This window comes from Peromyscus leucopus, chromosome 11 (genome assembly GCF_004664715.2).
Source record: "Peromyscus leucopus breed LL Stock chromosome 11, UCI_PerLeu_2.1, whole genome shotgun sequence".
Classification (NCBI taxonomy): domain Eukaryota; kingdom Metazoa; phylum Chordata; class Mammalia; order Rodentia; family Cricetidae; genus Peromyscus; species Peromyscus leucopus.
The window spans coordinates 57,501,864-57,526,701 of record NC_051072.1 but is presented as its reverse complement, the minus strand read 5'-3'; the positions used below and the strand labels follow the sequence as shown (position 1 = coordinate 57,526,701).

Genomic DNA, 24,838 nt, shown 5'->3' with positions numbered 1-24,838 from the left:
ACAGAACATAGCACAGGCTAGCCTCAAACTCCGCAGTCCTCCTCGGCATCTATGTTTCCGGTGCTGGGATTTAAGAAATACATTACTCCACTGGAGTTTACCAGAAACAGTTTCTCATTTTTTATTTTATTTTTACTTTTGAGACAAGGTCCATTCTATGTAGTCCAGGCTGACTCAAAACTCTTGATCACCCCGTCTCAGCCTCCTGAGTATTGGGATTATAGGTATATATCACTATGTGTGACTGATACTTTTTATTTAAAAAAAAAACTATAATACAATATATCTAACATTAACACTATTTCAGGTATTTAAAAACAAATTATGATAGGAAAAAATTAGGACAAAATAGCATTTTAAGGATGTACTGTTCAGTGTATTAAGCACACTCACACTGTCTTGTAAATATACTGCCATCTTTCTCCGTAACATTTTCATCTTCTCCACGGAAATGCTACCCAGGAAACAGCTACTTCCCGCTCCTAAACCTCCACTTCCCAGAACCCGTTACTCTCTGTCTGAAGGAATTGTACTATCTTAGAAATTCATGAGTAAAAGCCATAAAATATTTGTTCTTTGTGTCTAGTTTATTTCACCCAGCATAACATCTTTAAGGGGCATTACTGTTGTAAAAGAATGTACTTCCCTTAAGAATATTTTATTCCCCGGAAAAAAAAAAAAAAAAAAAAACAACGCCGGGCGGCTGTGGCACACACCTTTAATCCCAGCACTCGGGAGGCAGAGCCATTTGGACCTCTGTGAGTTTGAGGCCAGTATGGGCTACCAAGTGAGTTCCAGGACAGGCAACAAAACTACACAGAGAAACCCTGTCTCTAAAACAAACAAACAAACAAAAGAATATTCACTCTGCTGCATGTGTATGATGTATGTGTAACTGATGCAGGTGGGCCTTCCACAGTACACGTGTGATGTGTGGAGTCAGAGGACAACTTCCAGGAGTCAGTTCTTTCCTTCCACCACACTGTGGAGAACTGTAACACAGAGGAATCTGTCTGTCCAAACATGGAAAGACACAGGACAAACACTAGATGGTAGAAATTTCTTACCTTCTGTATGATCTTATGGGATTGTACATGTTGTCTGCGCTTGACCAAAATGGTATATAGCCCGTGATTATACAGACATGGCATTTGATTTACGTCAGGGTTAGACCTTGATAAACTTGATAAATTAATTTATAGCTAAGAGGACAGTGCACTTAATACACCTAGCTCACTGCCCATCACAGCTCAGCCCATGCTTCCCCCTCTGACCTGTGGCTGAGTGGGAACCCTGACTCTGCCACTACCCAGCAAGACAGTATCAAATCACAGACTCAGCCTGGAAAAGATCAAAAGTTTAAATTCACAGGGCACTTCTCCTGAATGTACCTAACTTTTTCACCACTGCAAAGCTGAAAACCACTGTAATTCAGGGACCATCTGTATGTTTTTCCACATACAGAGTTTGGGATAAAGCTGAGTTTATAGATTAGACACAGCAAGAGATTAACAGATAACTAATAATAAAATAGAACTATAGTCGTATAGGCTACATGACAGCAGCCTTGTTTCTTATGTACTAAACTCACCTTTTGCGAAGAGAGCTGACTTTATGCCTACATGATGAAGTAAAGTGAGGTAATGACATGGTACAGTATGAACCATGATGAGAACAGAGCAGTTTCTGATAACCAAGATGGCTACAAGTGAGCAGTGCACGTAGCCTGGTAATGCCAGACCACCCTTCCTTAACTCTGTCACATAACTGAATGTAGTGTGGGGAGTGGGGGGGGGGGGAGTCATGAATAATTTGTACACAGAAAAAGGTTCTGAATGTGCAATGACAAAAAATGAATGTAAAGCCCATCACTTAATGAGCCTGCAGCTTCCTGGCTGCCCTCACCTGGGTGGCATCGAGCCCTTCTGCTGTTGACATCCTTCTGTGCACACTTGGTACTGAGTGCAACGCCACACCACTGCCCAAGCCCAACACGGATCAAGGCTGGGAGGACTGGGAATTGCAATGTTTTCACTGGACAAGCCATGTTTTCTGCTCTTCTAGACAAAGACTTTCGGTATTTTCCCATTGTTCCCTCAGAATGGATCAAATCAGTATATTTTTGAATAATATTTAAAAACGTTTGCTTGAGTTGCTGACTTGAGTTTTGTTTTCAAAAAATATGAAATTAATTTTAGGATGAGATTAGGAAAGAATTTCCAATAATTTCTGAAATGTCTCTAAACATATACCTACCATTTTGTACGATGTATTTATAGAAAGTAGAGTTCTCAGCACTGATGATTATAAAACCAAAATACTAATCAACAACAAATCACTAAAGATGCCCTATATCCTACAGTTTCAGAGGTTAGGCCAAAATTTAATTATTCATGTAAAAATAAACAAGGACCTCCATCTCATTGATGTACAAGTTTGATTGAGTCTTGACTAAAATTGCTAAGTGTGATAGCACACATCTTTAATCTCAGCTTGTGAGAAGCAGAGGCAGATAGATCACTGTGAATTCCATGCCAACCTGGTCCACATGACAAGGTCCATCTTAGCCAGGGTCTTACTATGTATAGTGAGACCATGTCTCAAAACAAATTAATAGATGATGATAGATGGATGATGATGATGATGACAGAGTAAATACATAAATGGCAAAATTACATATATATTATTTCAAAGACTTACTTTAAAATAAATTCATTATGACTTGTTATCAGCAATGTTTGATTTGTATACCTATTTTCTATACTTTTGCACTCAGGATCACAAAAAGTCTTGGGTAAAAGGGGTCAGAGCAGCCAGGAGCCCTGTGCCAGACAAAGCAATGACTCCAGCTGGGCAAGATGGCATGAGGTCTTATCACACTGCTCACAATTTATGGCTACACTTGGGAGGTTTTTGTTTTGTTTTAGGAATGTTCCCATTTTCTATTTTCAGGCTATACCTGACTATAGGTAACTGGGAAGAAAAGGGGGTCTGCCCATGTCTAAGTTAGGCCTCTCTGTAGGTAACTGGGAAGAAAGGGTCTGCCCATGTCTAAGGTAGGCCTCTCTGTAGGTAACTGGGAAGAAAGGGTCTGCCCATGTCTAAGGTAGGCCTCTCTGTAGGTAACTAGGGAAAGGGGATCTGCCCATGCCTGAGGTAAACCTCTCCTTGTTGGCTGTGTACCTCTGGCTGCCACAAACTAGATGTCAAGATTCCTCCAAATGGTGAATGCACAGCGGCTAGCTTCCTCCTGGGGGGCTGTAAGTTTCCTCAGAGGTTCCTGTGAGGAGACCAAGCCCTGGAGGCCTACCTGATCTAGTCAGTTCCCACCTCCTGCTAAGGTTCCTTACTCACTTTGCTAGTTTTCCTGAGGAGGACAACAGGAAAACAGCATAGGCCTAGATCCTCTCTGAAGTGAGCTGTGTTAAACACATCAACAGTCCCACTTCTCAGGTTTAGCCCTACCACCGCACTCAACCCAGTTCAGCTCTGTAAAGCCGAAGAGCACAGTTCTGCAAATCCCTACCTAATAAGCAAACTCCCACAAAAAGCAATGACATGCTCCTTCCTCCCCCCAGCCGTCAGCACCCTACTCTCCACAGGGGCTCTTTGAACATGGAACAGCTTATGGAATAGAGGGGAAAGGTTTTCATTCAGAAAACTGTTCATCCTTCTACTGAGACCTGTGCTCATACAAGGGCAGGGCTGGGGGGGTCCCAATGCTTTGGAGACGGTCCCTTGGAATGGTCTCTACAGCCGGGCTTCTGGCTACTCACAGCAATCTGAATATAGAAAATGAGTTATTTGGGAAACTTCTGTCTCAGCTTAGGGCCTTGATCCACTTCTGGAAGAAGATAAAAAGGTCCCACTCAGAACACTGTCACATGGTTATTTTTAAATCAAAAGTATGCATCGTGTCCTGTCATGCTACATACTATTATGGAAAAATTCCATTCCTACAGAAATACCAGTTTCATTTGAAAAAAAAAAACTGTCTTAAAGAGATTATTTGAATGATGTGCATTAACTTTTTATGTTAATGTTAGGGTATTTTCATAGATTCTAATTCACCAATTAAAGGATGAAAAGGGGCATTGGCATTCTTTTAATTTCATTAAAAAGTTCAAATAAAAGTCTTACCTAATAAAATTCTTTTGAAAAAATTGTGAAATTTCTGATGGCAACCTACAACACAGACTAATATCTCCAAATAAAAGATAAAATCATGGCCCGGTGTTGGTGGCACACACCTTTAATCCCAGCACTTGGAAAGCAGAGTCAGGCAGATCTCTGTGAGTTCAAGGCCAGCCTGAGCTACAGAGTGAGTTCCGGGAAAGGCACAAAGCTACACAGAGAAACCCTGTCTCAAAAAACAAACAAACAAAAAAGATAAAATCATTCAAAAAGCAGATATTCAATCATTTATTTAAACTAACACTTAGGAAGATGCTTTCTTTCCAGATGGTGACATTCTGCTTGTTTGGGGCATATGAGCAAAGAATGCAAAGATCGAGACTGACAGAGAAGGAAGGACACTAGGTAATAAACAGAGGTAAAGTTTAGAACAGACTAGAAAGTGAATGTGACGAAGAACAAAGAAAAGGCAGAAGAGCAGAGGAATCAGGAATGTCGAGGAGCGAGGCCACCACCTAAGCCAGCTGTTCAAAATGCTGGGCAGTGTAGGAAAGACAGCGTCATTAAAGTCGCATGGGCTGAACACAGTCACACTTCAAAGTCCAACACAGAAGAATTTTTAACACAGATCATCCTGAGCTATACAGCAAGTTCTGGGCCACCATGGATTATACAGTGAGACCATATCTTTAAAAAAAAAAAAGAGTGACATTTGAGCAACTAAATGAAAGGCCTGGGCGTGATGATCATGTGTGAAAGAAAAGTATTCTAGCTGGAGAGGCCTGTCAACTCAGAGGCCTCAAGACAGGTGTGTGTGTCTAGCATAGGTGAGAAGCAGCAAGGAAGCCCATGTGCCTGGACAACTATGACGAAAGGCAGCAAACTGACGTCAGGGGTAAGAAAGGAGGGGAAGGGAACAGATCACAGAATTCACAGATCATCACAACAGTCTGGCGTTTGGTTTGAGTTACTGTATTGTTGAAAAATAATACTGCATGACTTTTTAAAGAATTATGCTGTAGGAACACAAGAGTAGAAGCAGGCAGGGCATTATGAAGAAAATCCTAGCAAGCACTGACAGTAGTCTACCCTAAGAAGGTAGGCGGAGAGAGGATCCGAAGAAGGTGGGCGGAGAGAAGATGAGAAATGGTCGTTTCTGAATATAACGGGGATTTCCTAACAGATTGGACTTGACGTCTGAGAGACATAAAGAAATTAAATACAATTATAGCAGCTTAAACAACAAGAAAGATAGAGTTGGCTCAAATGAAAGAAGGTGGGTGTGGTTGGTGATAGATGGTTGGATTTGGAGAAAGAGGGTACAAGCAAGCAGTTCAATCTTGGACATGTTTACTTTGGGATCTAAGTAGAAACACCTAAACAGAAACATAAAGTGTAGGGACAAAGGAAACTTCCTCTCTGAACATTGAAGATTGGCTAAAATGATTTAACAACACATTAACAGGAGAAAGAGATTACCTAAAGTACCTGAAGGGGAAATCATGGCGTGTGTGTGATACACATAGGAGAGACAGCACCCACCGAGCCGTCTACAAGAGACAAGAGAGACCGAGGCTTGGACAGGGAGTGACTGGGATTGGTAAGGCCATGCTAGCCATAGGAGAGATTAGAAGAATGCAGAGCTTGCCTTACTAAGTAATTACATCTCCCAGGTATTCTCTGGAGCTCTCTAGGCATTCCTGGGCTTCTGTCAGATTCTCTTTTCTCCGTTGATTAATAAATTTCTGGTTAATAAGATTTCATACCAACTACATGCCTTTGAGAAAAGAGCCTTCAGCTGAGTCCTTCCTGCACTTCAGGACAGAAAAGGCGGGGGTGGGGAGGGAGCTGGGGGTAGGGCTTGGAGGTAGAAGGGAAAGCGCGGCTCCTTTTGTTCCATACTTTGGGGTTTGGGGTCCTGTTTTCTTCAGATCAGAGGCTGGCGTGCTACCTGCCGAACTAAGAGGGCCCCTGGAGTCCCAACACAAATACAAAGTTGGTCTACAAAGAAGTCTGGGTAGTAGGGATATGTTTGGAGGTAACAATTTAAATGAGGTCTCTAGGGTAATGAGAATAAGTCGAGCCCTGAACCTAGGCACTGATGTCAGGAGACTGTGGACAAAGGAGACCGAAAAGGGAATGAAGCACTACACAGGAGGCGAACCAAGAGGATGAGGACACCAGGCGAGGGGAGAGATGACCACGCTTGGCAAGTGCTGCTAAACGACCAGTTTACAAATGAATGCAGCAGCCTGGAGGTCATGGTGGTGCACAGTACCACTAACCTGGTAGCTCATGACACTCAAGAGTCGTATTAATGAATTCTTAGAAAAACAAATAGGCTTTTAAACATCAGTCAGTGAACCACTCAGTTCAAACAATATCCAAAGAAATGAGATACATGGGATGTATCTACAGAAACAGGGACATCTCGGCTGACATGTTTCTAGTTTGTATGCTTTGACTTTAATTAAGCAAGTGTGTGCTTACTGTCCTGAGAACCAAGGATGTAGAAAGAAGGACACAGAACAAATCCACCGCCCCTGCTGTCACGGAGCTCTGTGGGGAAGTGGGCAGGTGTATAATCACCATAGCCAGCGACGTGGTAATTTATGGAAGCTAGCATCTGAGCCAAAGCTGAGCAGTCGGGACGGTGGCCTTAAATTTAATCTCAGAAAATCCTGTAGCGATTATATCCAAAAGACTTATCCATACAAATCACAAAATGTGTTGATCAACATGTGAAACCCTGTTCAAATCAACAGGATTTAGGAAGCCATGCAAATAGCAATGGCCATGTACCTGCAGGAGGCCGAACTTCAAAGTCTCTTCTCTAAGAACCAGGAATGAAAGTGACAAGAACAGACCAGCTGCCATCTCAGGACAGGTCCACCACTGAGGCAGATGCTGTGTTAGAAGCACTACTCCACATCATGAAAACCGCTGAAGTTCATCTCAGGGGTCCCTGCACTCTCTCGGGCGCTCAGTGTCCTCAGCTGATGGAAACAGCAACCTCAGAGGTCAGCTGAGCTGAGGCGACGGTAATTACAGCAATACTCAAGTCGCCATCTCAGAAACTAGCCTGAGTGGACAGTCCCCCAGGAACCAGTCCCAGTTAGGACAGGCTACCCCACAGCAACATAACATGGGAGATCCCAGAAAGGAGAGAGAGAGAGCCCTGAGCTGGGCCTACCCGGCATTGGCATGCACAGGAAAAACCAAGGAGTCTCAGGTTCTCCGCATATCACAGGGGAAGGGGGAAGGGGCCACCACACATTGGGGCTCCTCCTGGACCCAGGATCAGGCACAAACCACACCCAAACACCTGTTTCCGCAGAGAGATCCCTTATTACGCAGGGAAGAAAAGTTAAAGCAGCAGCAAATGACCTTGCAGGTGTCACTGTTAAGAGGAGAAGATGTGTTAGAAGGGGCTAGGATGTGGTGGTAAAGGAGATGGGACCAGGGGGAGGGGCAAGGGAAAGGGGGTGGGTATCTGTCTGGGAGGGACAGAGGACTGCCTCTGGATAGAGAGGAGACAGACATGGCACATGGGCAAATGGCAGTTTATAAAGGTAAAGAGGAAACCCTGTGTTGGAATGTGATAATTAATTTTAATTGGGCATGTTAATTGGGTGAGCCAAAGGGGGCTTTTGATTGGTGGACCTTGGTGGTCAGCCTCAGGAGGAGGAAGTGACCAAATAAGGGAATAGACCTAGCTTTAGGAATATAATTGAAAGGTTTTTAGCAAAGCAGAGAGAATGGGGGAGAAGGGCAAGGCCTGCCAGAGCCACATGTTAGAATAGGCCAGTGTCCCCTTCAAAGGGGAAGGGACACTGGAAAAGCAAGGCGGGTAGTCTTAGAACCTGCCTGAGCTCTGAATGTGCTCTCCAATCCACAGTAGAGCCCTGTAAAGGTGGAAGCCTTGCTGGACATAGCAGGGCCAGCCTGGGAGCCTAGCACTCATGAGACTGGAGGAAAAGACAGCAAGTGTGGGACCAGCCTGGAGTATGTAATGGGATTCTGTCCCAGAAAAGTAGGAAGGAAGCCTCAACCTTACACATTTTAAACCACATGTCCCCACTGGTAAGGCAATCGATATTATAAACAGGACATCATCATGTCATTAAACATTCATTCATCCAGCTATTCGTGAGAATTTGTACTCACTGTGTTCACACAATTGAGATTTTGTCACCTACATACAAAACACTACCAACTCTTTACCAACTGCGCTATCTGGCTGCTGCGTAACACTTTGCTCCTAGATTAAAGGATTCCATCCTGCTGGAAGCTCCTTAACCAGGAAAGTAAACAACTCAAAAAGGCTTCAGGAAGTCCCTGAAACTGAGCAGATTCACTAGGCCCCTCCCTGCCAGAGTGAGCAGTAAAAGCTCCTCAGACAGAAGGAAGCCAGGATACAGAAGACTCTCAGAGTAGCTGAGTTTCAAAGAAGACTCTAAGACCAGGCCAGCTTCCTGTAAGAAGCAGAAACCAGCTGAGCTGCCTGGAAGAGGGTAAGAACAACTGCAGAAGGAAGCCAGGCTACAGAAGACTCTCAGAGTAGCTGAGCTTCAAAGAAGATTCTAAGACTAGGACAGCTTCCTGTAAGAAGCAGAAACCAGCTGAGCTGCCTGGAAGAGGGTAAGAACAACTGAGGCATCTGGAAAGGACCCTCTCCAGCCTGCAGAGCTGCCTAGAGGCGATGCAGTGTGCTCCAGGTTTCCCAGCTTTATGAGCTGTCACCCATGGGCTGGCGATGAAGCTGTCTTTGGGTCATTTCTGCTCCTGGAAGTACCCACCACCCATACTCCTGTTAAGGAACCCCAATAAAACCCACTGGTTCACCAACATGGACTTGGGTGGTATCGTACTTTGGTCTGTCATGGGATTCCTATCAAGGGCAAATGTCTGTTGAGTCTCCCAAGGGAAAGTTCTGTCACACAATACTAGCCTCGTGTGATGAGTTACAAAAAAAAAAAAAAAAAAAAAAATGCACCATCATACTGAAAGGAGTATTACAGCTAGTTCATCTGATAATCCTATTATAAATTAGTAAATTGGCATATAAAACTGTATGTCTATATACAGATTTATATATATACAAAATCATATATATATATATGTATGTGTATATATAAAATCTTTCAGATTTAATATGCCAGACCTAAGCTTGCCAAGCCCATACAAGACAACCTTCTTAGAGAACTTTTGAAATGCAGACTGAAACCTCCCCAGAGAGCCAGACCATCACTACAACTAAATGTGTGCTCTTATTTGTTAAACTGGCATAATTACTACCATTATTTAAATTTATAAACCTGCAAAGTATTATAGCTTTCATTTCTCATACTCTTGGTAACATTTTATAAAATGGTGTTGGAAAGTATTTAATTCTCAAGTGGTACAACCAGTACTTCTTGAAACAATCACTAAAGATTTGTATATGCTTAAGACACAAATCTTATCACAACACGCAGTAAACTATGAATATGAAATCTAGTGTAACTGACTGGGATTCAGAATTTATCACAAACCATAGCACACACATCCAAATATATTGTTCTCCTAAGCTCCAAAGATAATTGTTTTTAAAAAATCTAGTCCCAAAAGATACAAGTGCAATATACTTCATCATTATCAGTGACATTTTGAGCCAGAAATATTTCATTAACTAACAGTGAATGATTAAACAAATGCATCTATGATCACAACCCCAGGAAAGGATTATTAGTAAGAGGATGCATAAAACTATAAAACAAACTAGAAGAATAAAAATGAACAAACTAACACGTGCTTTTTGGTTGGTGGTAGTGGTAGTGGTTTAGCTTGGTATAGTCTTTGGAACAAGACCCATGGTGTAGCCTAGGCTGCCCTCCAGGTTGTGGTCCTCCTGTCCCAGCCTCCTAAATGTGGGGCCTGTATCACCACAAATAGCCAATATGTGAATTGATCTGTTACTCATATAAAGCAACATTGTTCTTAAAAATTGCTGGGCATCTCTTTCAGTGAGCTATAAAACTGTCACTAAATTTTAGTTCCTCTTTGGATGTTGTATCTACACAGCACGGTGGTTTAACTGAGAAATGCCACCATAAGTTCGCACATTTCAACACTTGGTCCTAGCTGTCGGCTATCTGGGGAGGTTATGGAACCTTAAGTTGGCAGAGTCTCGCTGGAGGAAACATGTTACTAGGGACAGGGTTTAAGGGTTCACAGCCTCACCCTACTTCCTGCTTGCTCTCTGCTTCCTGTGTGGGTGAAAATGTGATCAGCCAGCTTCCTGCTCCCATGCCATGCCTTCACCACCAGCACAGACTCCATCCTTCTAGAACTACAAGCTAAAATGAACCCTTTCTTCCTTAGGCTGCTTTTGGACATGGTATTTCATCACAGCAACAGAACAGTGACTAATACGCAGACACTGACCGTTTAAGAGGACAGTTAATGCTTCACCTCTGAAATGAAAAGACTTACTTCCCAGAGGTTAATGTATAAACAATACCACTTCGAATGGCTCCCGTTGTGCAGGGATGTACCTGTGATCACAACTGTTTAGAAACTGAGACAGAAGGGTCACTCCAGAGCCCATGTATTGGAGACCAGCTTGAGAAATATAACAAAACTTCAAGTCAAAAAAAAAAGTGAATGGTTAGGCAAATTATGTAACAAGTAAATTGTTTATTCCATAATTTGACTGTATTTCTGATAGGTTTATATATCAGCAATTTGGATATATACATGGAAAATATTTTAAAGACTTATTTGTGTGTGTATGCACATGTGTCTCGGGGAGTGGTATATGCAAGTAATTGTGAGTGCCCGCAGAGGTCAAGGAGGGTGTCAGAGCACTTGGAGCTGAAGTTTCAGGCAGCTCTGAGGCACCCGACATGGGTGCTGGGGATCAAACTCTGATCCTGGGGAAGAATACCAAGCACTCTTAACTCTTCAGTCCCATGGAAACTATGTTTCATCCTTTTTAATAATGTACTTCAGAAACAAAAGAATTTGCAGTCCCTTCCAAAAATAACTATATATTCAAGATGCCAGTGTGTAACAGAAATATACTCCAAATTCTCTTTCCAGCTCTCTTCTTCATTAAATTCTAGATCAAAATTTACAGAAATAGTAGATGAACCTTGAAGACATTATATAAAATGACAGAAGCCAGTCATTAAAAGAAAAATATTGTTTGATTCCACATGGCATGATATGCCTATAGTCATCAGATCCAAAGGAACAGCATGAGATAATGGTTCAGAAGAGCAAGATGAACTTCAGGAGTGTAGTTACAAAGCAATGAAGTAAACTCAACATCACTGAACTATGAGTCTACAATGGTTAAAAGGGGAAACCCTGTGTTATATCTATTTTACCACAATTTTTAAATTAAGTAAATAAAAATTATAAAAATACCATTTTTTCCTTTGGAGCTCTTAAGTGCTTTCATTTGTTTTAATATATGATAGATAATAAGTTTGCCGAGTTCACTTGGAAAATCACCTATCACTTGAAGGCATTGGGGGAAAACAAAGCAAGGCAAGTTAATTAAGTTGAGCTATATTACATCACTGTACATAGAACACAGATGCCTTGAAACGCCATGTTTCTGACTGTGAGTTGATAATTGTGGGAGCCAGGTGATAGGTACATAGAAATTCATTATACGATTCTTTCCAATGTTGCATGCTGAAATTTTTCATAATAAGACATTAAAAATAAAGATAGCTGTGCAAACAAATGAGGTATGAAACTCAGCAGGGCAGAAAGAGTGATAGGAAGACCATGGTGAGCTTTGTATGCAGATCACATTGAAAGATAAAGCATAGAAATCTTTACAACCTCCTTTAAAAATATGAACTTGGATACAGATAGCAAAATGGTGAAGGATTTCAAGAGAAGCGGTGTGTATTGCCCAGACAAAGACTCCTAGGAAAAACCAATTGTAAGACAGTTTAAATTTACACTCAGTTAGATGTAAATTTTTTACTTAGTTCTCTTTTGAAGGAGGAAGATTTTTTCGTTTATCTGTTTTGTCGTTGTTGTGTTGAGACAGAGTATCACTCTATAACCCAGGCCATCCTTAGCCCAGGCTAAGGAACTCATAGCACTCTATCTTAATTTCCCAAATACCGGGATAACACCATACTTAGCCATTATTATTTTTTTACTTTATATGATTTAAGAAACAACCTTTGTAATAACCAGTTCCTAAGTTACAATGGTTAATAAAAATTAAGGGGAAAGCTCTCTAATTCTTCTTTAAGAATAACATACAAAGCCAGGTATGGTGTAGAGTGGGTGGCTGTTTGAGCCAGGCCCTGAAGCCCCGCCCTAGTGAGGTAGCAGGTAGCTGTTACACCTGCCTATGACCTTGAGGTACATGACCCTGGGGTGTGGCCGATAGGGGACCCTCTTAAGACCTGCTACCTCTCGGTTTTTGACGCTGAGATCCTGGACCAGGTAGACATAGCTCAACTTTCCTGGACCCTGATAAATCTCCGTGGTTGTTAATTAACCCCCAAATAAATTCCTTTGCTCATTAAATAGACTCCATGGGTTAATCCCATGAATGGTGATACATGCCTGTAACCCCAACACTTCAGATGTAGAGACAGAGGACTAGGAGTTTAAGGCCATCCTGGTTACATGAAATTCTGCCTCAAAAACAAAATAAAGATTAACAGAAAAGTTAGATAATAGTAACTGTATAAAATCTAATCTCAAGAAAGTAGGAGATTTTGTTTTCAATGTCTGAATGTCCTATTTCCACACTACAGTGAGAAAAATAAACTTTCAAATGTGTGAGAAATTATTTTATCAATATTCTGTGAAAAGTAAATTTACAGAAGTAAGGTATTAAACTACCATGCTGCTTTAAATTGAAGTCTCTTGCTATTTTGGAATCTGTGGGAGTCTTTGTTACAACTCTTTGAAAAATGGGCCAAGAACTAGGAAACACCCAGCCCAGAACCTCACCACCACTAATAAAATCAACCAATTTGGGGAGCTCCATGCTCCATGACTGGATCTCGAAACTATGACAAGGAGTGACTGAGAAACACTGGTGAACATCAACCTCTGTCCTATCCAAACACACACACACACACACACACACACACACACACACACACACACGCACGCACGCACGCACGCACGCACGCACACACACACGCACACACACACGCACACGCACACGCACTCTCTCTCTTTCACACACACACACACACACACATGCACACGCACGCACACGCATGCACGCATGCACGCACACAGTCACACACACACACACTCTCTCTCTCACACACGCACACCCTCTCTCTCTCTCTCCCTCTCTCTCTCTCTCTCTCTCTCTCACACACACACACACACACACACATATAAAACAGACACAGGTGACAAATAGGAAACTCTAGAGGGAGAGCTGAAGTGAGATGTTTTTGGTTCTACACTGTGCAGACCTTGTGCATGGTAAGCAGGCATGATTCCCCCGAGCTACATCTCCAGCCTACTATGATATGTAATTTTCCAATACACACTTAAGAGTTCCTGAGTGCACAGAAGTAGGACTGAGATTCTTGACACCTCCGTCCAGAGAATGCTAGAGTTTCTTCTACAACTCTGGGCTTTCCGGATGGCAGGAGGAACACAGGATCTGAGTGAAGGCGCTTGTAGATGTGCTCCATGGGTCACCATAACAGACACCATCAACCATGTGGTTAAGGAGAAGAGCAGTGGTTCACATAGTGGCTTCTCTCGTTTTTTCTTAATTCACAGAAGGACCCGAAAGCCACAAAGTGAACAGTAAACATTCTTGTGAAGATAGAGTTCAACTGATGGGCAAAAATTAAGTGGAAAGGGACTTAAAGTTTGTTATCTTAATATTATTACTTCAAAACAATTTATAAAATCACAGAGAAATTAATTCGTAATTGAATCTAAGTGTACAATGTCTGAACTTGGAGAACTCCCTCTCTTGTGTGCGTGCAAGCACATGCGCACTGCCTGCCTTCTGCTGCTCGCCACCTTTTTTTTTGAGACAGAGTCTCGCATTGTGTCTGGAAATTCACTGAGAATTAGAATCCTTCCATGATGCTTTGTTTTCTAACACTGAGAAAAATGTATTTACTTGTTTTCAGGCGGTGGTGGCGCACACTTTTAATCCCAGCACTCAGGAGGCAGAGGCAGGTGGATCTCTGTGAGTTCAAGGCCAGCCTGGTCTACAGAGTGAGTTCCAAGACAGCCAGACTGTTACACAGAGAAACCCTGTCTCTAAAAACAAAAACAAAAAAAATTTTTCAGTGTTCTAAATCGTCTTTTCTCTGTTTTCTGGGAATTTAGAGAAGAATGGAAGGAAGTGAGTTTTGGAGTGGACAGTGGAATTATGGAAGTGGTGGAGGGAGCCGCAGTGTGGATACCCTCCCTATTAAGGAGCTTCTACATTATTCTATGGTAAAGTGGAGTTCCAACTGAATACAAAGAAAAAATATGTAGGAGATGGGACCTAACCAGAGATATTTTGTGTAAGGGTTAACTATGCTGGAAATGTGTCGATTAAGTTATGGGATCACCTGGAGGCCATTAAAATGCAGCAGGCATTGAGAAGCTATCCACCCTCCGCAGTGGAGAGGCAGCAGGCAGCCCTTGCACTGCTCAGACCCACTGCAGACACTGAGGCAGGGCTGGCTGAGAGGCCGGCTGAGAAAGCTCAGGTATGCAGACAGCTGGTCCCAGGACCCTGTGCTGGCAGCCACAGACCACCTCGGATGCCTCCCCAACGTCTGCTTTCATCCTCCCAGTGTCTCAAATCAGTACTTTTTAATGAGTTAGCAACACTAACAAATCAGAAACTTCTTCTCTTAATTCAGAAGTTTTTACTTTTCTTAGTATATCTGAAGATCAGGGAGTCCAGACAAGGGGCAGCCATCCACCACAGCCTCAGTTTGCACACTGCTTCATCCCAGGTGCATTGCCACCCTGTTCTCCACAGACATTCGCATTCTCAGTCATTATCTGATTATTTCTGGTGTTTGTCTTCTTTTGTCTTTACATCTGTGGGCTTGTCCCATATAGGGAAAGATGCCCTTAATTAGAGGGGTAACTCTCACTCTAAAGGGCAGGGACCTTTTCTAACTCAGCAGCCAAGGCAGTAAACATGAATTAGACTTAGCCATACTTAGTCACATTTCAGAGACTGACCAGTAGCAAAATCAGATCTTAAAAACGATTCTTCAGACATTAGTTTACAATTTCAGTGAAGACTCTCCTGGCAGAGTAACACCCCTCCTGGAGGCCCTCCTGAACCCAGTACTACCTCATTTCGCACACAATGGCACACTGATCCCACCCCAACCCTATTCTCTTAGGTCACTGAAATGTTAACAGTGTGAGTTAGCACCCTGCCACCAGCCTGACATGAAGAAAGGGGTCAGGGAAAGGAGGGGAGGGCGGGGTACAGAGGAACCTGTCTGCAATCCCACCACTTGGGAGGCAGAGGCCGAAGGATCAGAAGGTCAGTGTGGGCCTCAGTTACATGATGAATTCAAAGCCAACTGGGGCTATGTAAGTCTCTGTCCCAAAAGCACAACACAGTAAGAATAAAGGGGGGTGCTGTGGAATAATGCTCTTGTATACTGCAAAGATTTGTTGGTCTAATAAAACGCTGATCAGCCAGTAGCCAGGCAGGAAGTATATAGGTGGGCCACCAGACTAGAAGAATTCTGAGAAGAGGAAGGCTGGAGTCAGGGGTCACCAACCAGACGCAGAGAAAGCAAGGTGAGAATGCAGCACTGAGAAAAGGTACCAAGCCACATGGCTAAACAGAGATAAGAACTATGGGTTAATTTACGTGTAAGAGCTGGTTAGTAACAAGCCTGAGCTACCGGCTGAGCATGTGTAAATAATATTAAGCCTCTGAGTCAGTTATTTGGGAAGCGGCTGCCAGGGTATTTGGGAACAGGCAGGTGGGAAAGAAACTTCCGCTTACAGGGGGTGGTGAAGGAAAACTTTCCAAGCAATTCCCACAGCATTATAAACCAAAAGAGGCCAAAAGGAGCTGTCTGTTACCTCACTGGAAGACCTAGATCTTAAGTTATGTTTTTCATTATTGGAATATTCCTGAAAGTTTTAGTTCTTTAAAAGCACCATGAAAGTCAGGCAGCAGTGGCGCACGCCTTTAATCCCAGATCTCTGTGAGTTCGAGGCCAGCCTGGTCTACAGAGCGAGATCTACGACAGGCACCAAAACTACACAGAGAAACCCTGTCTCAAAAAAACAAAACAAAACAAAAAAATAATAACCATTATGAAACTAGGTATAGTTTAGTCTTTAAACATGAATTTTAGCTATCCAAACCATAGAGTGTGAAGAGGTTAGAAATGTGTTTAAGCTGGGAAGATCTCTGAGTTCAAGGCCAGCCTGGTCTACAGAGCAAGTTCCTGGACAGCCAGGGCTACAGGAGAAACCCTGTCTTGAAAAACCAAAAAGAAAAAAGAAGGAAGAAAGAAAAGGAAGGAAGGGAGGGAGGGGAGAAGGAAGGAAGGAAGATGTGTTTAAAATAATCATAGTTCTGAAATTTCTGATAATTCCCAGGAATACTGATTTATTGTCCCTGTACCTCAAAAAGTAGCATGGGAGGAATTTGAGAACACTGAGAACTTGGTTTTCTCACTATATGTTATAATTCTAAAATGCACTGTTGCTGCTAAATTAAAAGTACTTTTAAAAGAGAAGGAGACAGAAACCCAGACTTGAGCTTTAGTTCTAACGCCGAGAGGGAGGTAGAAAAGGAGGGTGGGAGGAGGGAGGGCTCAGACTCCTTCACACCAAACTCAAGCTAAAGACAAAGAGCTGTGATTACTTGTCATGTTCTACTCAACCACGAAACAATAGAGGAGTATCAGGAAGAATGCAACAAGAATGCAGGAGAGTTACTGGTTAGAGGATTAACATGCAAAAGCTAGTGATTCCTCAATATAACTCATAGAAAAGATAGTGTGAATGAAAATTCAAACAGGATAGTAAACAAAACTATAAAATACCCAAGAACAAAATTAATACAACGCACAAATAAAGTCAACTGTCCTGTACAGGGAGCCAGCAAGGGCCCCTTGGGGTTTAAAGGTTTCTGATCATTGCTGTGGTTCATGCCTGTAATTCCCAGTTCAGGGGAACCAGGCAGGACTGTTGTGAATTCAAGGCTGTGTGAGCGGAAACCAGGCTGTATCACCAAGTGAGACCCTGTCTCTGAGTTAGAGACGGTTGAATCACCAGGGAGAGAGATGATCTGAGAACCAGTCAGAGCTTGGTTCAGGTAAATGACCCCAGAGAACCCATGGCTTCTTCCCAGTGACACTTTGGGCCCAGTCAGGACCTGCATCTCCCTGCTCAGTTCTCAATCATGGGAATCTGGCCTAAAATGTTCAGGTTTTTCAGATGCACAATGGAAGCTGAACCATGATGCAGATAAGCAAGAGCCTGAGCTGCTCATGAATCAACTGAAATGTCAAGCAGGGAGAAAGGTCTCTAAAAAGATTGCAGGTAATACTCAAAAAGCTTTTTAGCAGAGTGTCACACACCGTATGTATGGAAATTAAGAGTATATAAAGCTTTTATATTATTTTGGGATAGAAGCAAAAGGAAAAACATTCTGCAATATTTTTATGTAATAAGAAATTCCCAAACACACAATTCTTAATACTTCAGATTTTGTGACCACTGGCCTTTACTTGATTTCAGGATTACATTACTCTCTAGACAAAAACAGTGTCCTAAGAAAACTCCAGTACAGCTGGCTGTGATGGAACAAGCCTGTAACCCCAGTACTTGGGAGGCAGAGGCAGGAGAGGGTGTTCAGTGTCATCCCTGACAACATGTGAAGTTCAAGGACAGGCCCTATCTCAAAACCAAGAGAGAACAAACATTTATAATGTAAACAAGTGGTGTGAAGCACCAGAGAAACACCTGTTTACATAGCAATAATTAATATTGTAAGGGTCCTTATCTATAAATTCATGAAGGTCATCTAAGGACTTTATAGATAACACTTCATTAGCCAAATAATTATGAGTACATATATCGCTGGAATAATAAAATGAACATCTGTTTTAAAGAATGCTTTTAATTTTATACCTTTTGTTAAATCAACCCCACTTTTATAACTTCCTATCGATTACTGAGGTTTTTATATAACAGAATAAACAGCCCTCCCCTGAAAACAGAAATAGGAATCCCTGTTGTGGCCAGGTGTGGTGACAAATGCCTGTGACCTGTCACCTTAGAGACAAGCCTGGGAGGACTGCCGGGAGGGAGTGTGAAGGTAGCCTGGGATACACAGACAGCACCAGGCTAGCTACGAGACACAGCAAGACCTCATGTCAAAACACAGGAACGAAGAAATGCTTTTTCTGCTCACCTTGGCTGTTCTCCATTCCCAACCATCGCCTATCTGTTGTGAATGTCTGATGAATTCCGCACAATAGTGTTGGAAGCTTTTTTCTCCAAAGAACTCATCTTCCATGTTAAATGAGAACTGCAATAAAAAGGAAGAGAACAAAGTTGGGGTAGGACAATGGAAACCATCCTCGGGGTCGGTCATGAGAGTTCTCGCTGTCCATATTCTCACCCTGTCTTCCTTTGGGTTTTACACGACACGAGAACCTAAAGGCCTATACTTATAACAGAGTATTTATCTATGGAGCCTTCTTTGTTGGATTTTCAGTTGTTCGAGAGGGAATCTTGTCTGGTTTTCTTTTTGAATTGCTGGGCATTGAACCCAGGGCCTCAAACATGCTCAACATACACCCTACAAATTAACGGATCATTCGACCACACATTCTAGGGTGTTTGTTTGTCTTTATAAGGACAAGGGTGATGCTGAATGTAGTACAAATCCCCACTGTTAATTTTATCTGACTCTAAGATAATGCTTTCAAACATGCTCCTGAGAATATTTCTGCTCCTGCCTCAGCTCTTCCACTGACTGTTACAGCGCCACTGTAATATGGGGGCTAACTGCCCTTCACGCTTTAGTAGAACGGTCAACTCTCCAGCAAATATTGTTGCAAAGCTTGAAATTGCTTTCCAAGGTATAAAGTTAATTAATTACTACTAGATCAAACTCACAAATGTGACATACCAAGAAATACTCATATATTTGTTGTAGAAAGCTGTTCAAAACATAAAATATTGTTTACAGAAAGAATTTTAGCACATAAGAAAAATGCCAGATCATGTAGTTGAGACCTCTCAATGAAAGAAGCTAGATACAACAAACGCTCCTTGTCATTAGCTATGAGCATCAAGACTGTCGCTTATTATATCAAGTGCTACGCAAGACACTTCACATCTCCATTTGATCCCCTCACAACCCAAAGGTGTGTCATCTCCATTCCTTCGATGACAAATCAAAAGGAATCTGTTCACAAACACAAATAAAAAGGGACTCAGGGCCATGACCTGTATATACAAGCTGATTGCCAACACACTATGCAGACTGTCCAAATTTAGCATAACCTATATAATAATGTGTCTATTCACCCAATAATAAAAGTTAGATGCATATTAAGTAGGCACTGGGCATAGAGAAAAGTTAGATATGAAAAAAGCAGACACTTTGCCTTGTAAGAGCTCACGTTCTAAGAAAGGGTGATAAAGCAAAAAACCCACCCATTTCAGTAGAAAGTGCCCTAACAAGCCTCCATTCACCACCTTGTGCAGCCGGCTGGGCCACACTGGTTCTGCAGCATGATGACCATAAAGCCCTCTGCTCCTGAGAGATGAATGTATGTTCACAAACCATATTCTTGTATCATAAGTATGGAGTTTAATTAAACAAACCAATAAAATATAAGAAGACAACTGTATTCCTCTGCATTACATATATCATAAATGCCTCAATAAGGACAAATAAAGGCATGCCTCTATAGGAAAAGCAAGCTACTGTTGAGCAAAGTTAAGAACAGTGTAACTGAAAACATACAAACCCATGATTCTACAATCAATCAGCTGTACACATAGCTTGAGATCTTCCTTTTAAATCAAAACTAGAAGTTTAGATGATGTATCCTGGGATCCATCAAGAATAAACTATAATGTGAGTGTGGTGGCAAACCTGTAATTCTAGTATCTGAGAGGTGGAGGCAGGAAGATCAGGAGTTCAGGTCATCCCCTTCATCACAGAGGTCAAAGCCAACCTGGGCTATGTGAGACTCTATCTTTAAAAGGGGGGGGGCATGAACAATAAATTTCAATCAAGTACCTACACTCAAAAGAAAATGAATTCTTTGGCCATGCATTCTAATTTTAACAAACACACTTTTATATTTTACATTTTAATTAATATTTTTCTAGCATATACTTTTTTTCTTTTTTTATGAATCTTCCTATGTAGTCCAGGCTTGTCTGAACTCACTATATAGACAAGGCTGGCCTGGAGCTCATGGCTATCCTCCTGCCTCTGTTTCCCAAGAGCTGTGATTATAGTCACACATTACCATGCCTGGCTCTTAGGGAGAAATACACTCAGCGGTTTTTTTGGTTGTTTGTTTCTGTTTATTTGTTTGTCTATCTGTTTTTGAAAAAGGATTTCACTCTGTAACCCTGGCTAGCCTAAAACTTGCTATGCAGCTCAAGCTAGACTCAAACTTGCCAAAATCTGATGCTCCTGCCTCTGCCTTCTGTATGCTAGGATAACAGGCAAACACAAACACACACTGCCCCCTAGTCTGGCTAATCTTAATATGGCTTCTGGAAGCACATGACACTTGACACCCTCGATCTTATGGGTAGGTAGCTGTCCATATGTCTCCTGGGATCATTTGTAATTTCCCCCAGATATTTCTAAGGTCCTATCCAAACATTAAGAACCTCTGTATACAGGGACAGGAGCAAGGCTGAGATAAGCCTCCAGAACATCAACATTTCAGGTGCCTTAGAGAACCAACAATGGCCTAGAGAATAAAAAAACAGCATTCGGAGGTCCCTGATCTCTCCAAGACTTTTATCATGAAGGGGTGTTAAATTTTGTCAAAGGTTTTTTCAGCATCTAATGAGATGATCATGTGGGTTTTTTCTTTCAGTTTGTTTCAGTTTGTTAATGGTGGATTACATTGACAGATTTTTGTATGTTGATCCATCCTTGCATTTCTGGGATGAAGTCTACTTGATCACTGAAAGTCACAGTATCAGCTCAGGACCCCAAAGGCCAAGTTCTCAGCACAAAGGAGATTTATTTGCTTTAGAGGGACAGAGGACAGAAAGTAAGAGACAAACACAGAAAATAGAGGACAAGGAAGAAGAGGAAGGGAATAAGGGAGAGGAGTCAGGGATATTTGCTAGAGCAACAAGACAACTAAAGAAGATCAAGAAGACACAAATTGTAAAGTAAGAAGTCAAAGTATTGCTATTTGCAGATGATATGACAAGTATACATAAGTGACCCCAAAAATTCTACCAGGGAACTCCTACAGCTGATAAACGCCTTCAGCAAATTGGCTGGATACAAGATTAACTAAAACAAAAACAAAAACAAAAAAACCAGTAGCTCTTATATATATGTGTGTGCGTGTGTGTGTGTGTGTGTGTGTGTATACATACGTGTGTGTGCGCGCGCACATGCGCGCGCACGTGCACACGTGTACACATACATATAACAAACAGGCTGAAAAAGAAATCAGGGGAACAACATCCTTCACAATAGCCACAAATAATATGAAATGTCTTGTGGTAACTCTAACCAAGCAAGTGAAGACCTGTATGATAAAACCAAGTTTTTGAAGAAAAGAGCAGATGGAAAGATCTCCCATGCTCATGAATTGGTAGGATTAACATCATAAAAATGACCATCCTACCAAAAGCAATCCACAATTTCAATGCAATCCCCATCAAAATTCCAACACAGTTCTCTATGGACCTTGAAAGAAAAATAACTCAACTTCATATGGGAAAAAAAAAAAAAAAAAAAAACCAGAAACCCAGGATAGCTCAAACAATCCTGTACAACAAAAGAATTTCTGGAGGTATCACTATCCATGATTTCAATCTGTACTACAGAGCTACAGTAATAGAAACCACAAGGTATTATCATAAAAACAAATAGGTCAATCAACAGAATTTAATCAAAGACCCAGATGTAAATCCACATACCCATGGTCACCTGATTTTTTGATGAATAAGCCAGAAATAGACAATGGAAAAAAGAAAATACACATCTTCAACAAATGGTGCTGGTCTAACTCGATGTCCATATGTAAAAGAATGAAAATAGATCCATATGTATCAACCTGCATAAAACTCAAGTTCAAGTGGATCAAAGACCTCAACATAAAACCAGATGCACTGAACCTAATAGAAGAGAAAGTAGGGAATAGTCTTGAACACAATGGCACAGGAGACAAGTTCCTGAACAGATCACCAAAGCATAAGAACTAAGACCTACAATTAATAAATGATCATGAAACTGAAAAGCTTCTATAAGGCAAAGGATACCATTATTTGGATAAACATCAGCCTACAAAATGGGAAAAGATTTTTACCACATCCACATCTAACAGAGGGCTAACATCCAAAATATATAAAGAACTCAGGAAATACATATCAAAATATATAAAGAACTCAACAAACCAAATAATCCAATTTTTTAAAAAATGGGGTACAGATCTAAACAGAGAATTTTCAACAGAGGAAACTCAAATAGCCAAGAAACACTTAAAGAAATGTTCAACACTCACTCCATCTTATGCCTGTCAGAACAGCTAAGATCAAAAACACAGGTGACTGTTGTTGGATTTTCTTTTACTCTAGCCCCATCTTGGAACATGAAAATGTTGTTGGTTGTTGCTCTTTTGTGGGGCTTATTCATAATTATAAATGCTTGGCCTTTAGCTTGGCTTGTTTCTTGACAGCTTTTTAGAAAATTATCCTGTCTACCTTTTGCCTCTGGGCTTTTATCCTTCTCTATGTCTGTATATTTTTTCTTTACTTCTTACTTTGTGGCTTGCTGTATAGCTGGGTGGCTGGCCCTTGGAGTCCTCCTCTCCTCCTTTTCTTGCTTCTCCTCCTCCCAGATTTCTCCTTCTATATATTTCTCTGCCTGCCAGCCCCACCTATCCTTTCTTCTGCCTCACTATTGACCATTCAGTTCTTTATTAGACCATCGGGTGTTTTACACAGGCAAAGAATCACAGCTTCATAGAGTTAAACAAATGAAACATAGAGGAATACAACACATCTCTGCATCATTAAACAAATGTTCCAGAGAATAAACAAATGTAACACACCTTAAAATATTCTACAACAAGTAACAGCTCATGCTGGAGAGGATATGGAGCAAGGAGAACACTCCTCCATTGCTGGTGGAAGTGCAAACTTGTACAGTTGTTTTGCAAATCAATATGGCAGTTTCTCAGAAAATTGAAATTGAGCTACCTCAAGACCCAGCTATACCACTCCTGGGCATATACCCAAAGGACATTCCATCCTACCACAAAGACACTTGCTCAACAATGTTCATAGCAGCTTTATTCCTAATAGCCAGAAATTAGAAACAACCTAGATGTCCCTCAACTGAAGAATGGATTAAAAAAAAAATGTGGTAATTTACACAATGGAGTATTACTCAGCTGTTAAAAACAATGACATCATGAAATTTACAGGCAAATGGACAGAACTAGAAAACATCATCCTGAGTGAGATAACTCAGACCCAGAAACACAAACATGGTATGTACTCACTTATAAGTGCTTATTAGCTGTAAAATAAAGGATAACTATGCTACAATTCACAGACCCAGTCAAGCTAAGTAACAGGGAAGGTTCAAGGGGGAATGCATGGATCTCCCTGGAAGGGAAACAGAATAGATTTTGCTGAGAGGCTGGTGGCAGGTGGGGTTGGGAACAGGAGGGATCATGATTAGGGGTGGGAGTGGAGGGAGAGAGTAATGGGGGAGACAACTTGAAGGGGTTAAACTCTCCCATTCTCTCAACTGAATTTAGGTTTCAGTTCTCTAAGAGGCAAACGGGTGTCTCTCCCAACAAAGGGCCATTTATCAACAAATTACATTCAGGAAGGAGGGAGAGAGCATGAACAGGGCCTGCGTCAGCCCCACAATGTCTCCTGGATAGTTCCTGTAACCCCCTTGAAACTTACCCAAATATGTCCAAAGATAAAAACCTCAGCCAGTTAAAAAACGTACTAATGTAACTGCTGCTTGTTTAACCAACCATATTAAAGATGACCTAATTGTTCCTGAAATTCCCCTAGCTGTGCTTAAAGGGAGCCTGCACGCTCAGGGTCATCGCCATTTTGTGCAGGTGAGCAACCCTACATGAATGCTGGGATATTAATAAACGTTCTTTCCTCTTGCGTACTATTTCAGACTGGGGTCTTCCTTCAGCATTTCCTCTGGACCCTATGGACTGGAACGGGGGTAGGGATGAATTTGAAAGGCAAGGTAGAAACCTAATACAATGGAAACTTCCAGGAGTCTACGAGAGTGACCCTATCTCAGACTCCTAGTAATGGGGGCTCCAGAGCCTGAACCAGCCACCTCCTGTAACCAGGCAAGGCTTCCAGTGGAGGGATTGGGGCACCAACCAAGCCTCAAAACCTTAGACCTACAATTTGTCCTGCCTGCAAGATGTGCTGGTGTAGCTGGAGGGCTTCTCTCCAGGTTCCCCAAGCCCCGCAGTCCCACAATCCACTTATAAAA

At 41.8% G+C, this 24,838-nt stretch overlaps 1 protein-coding gene across 4 annotated transcripts in view; it reads right to left on the bottom strand.

Annotated features, from left to right (window-relative positions):
* The window catches only part of Atg10 (autophagy related 10), a 279,336-nt gene that overhangs the window by 240,474 nt on the left and 14,024 nt on the right, over nucleotides 1–24,838 (bottom strand). For all 4 annotated transcript variants that reach the window (XM_037209521.1, XM_037209522.1, XM_037209520.1 and 1 more), the window contains exon 2: nucleotides 18,545–18,661. In XM_037209521.1, the coding sequence (XP_037065416.1) occupies nucleotides 18,545–18,649 (105 nt within the window). In that variant the 5' untranslated portion in view covers nucleotides 18,650–18,661. The remainder of the gene's footprint in view (nucleotides 1–18,544; nucleotides 18,662–24,838) is intronic.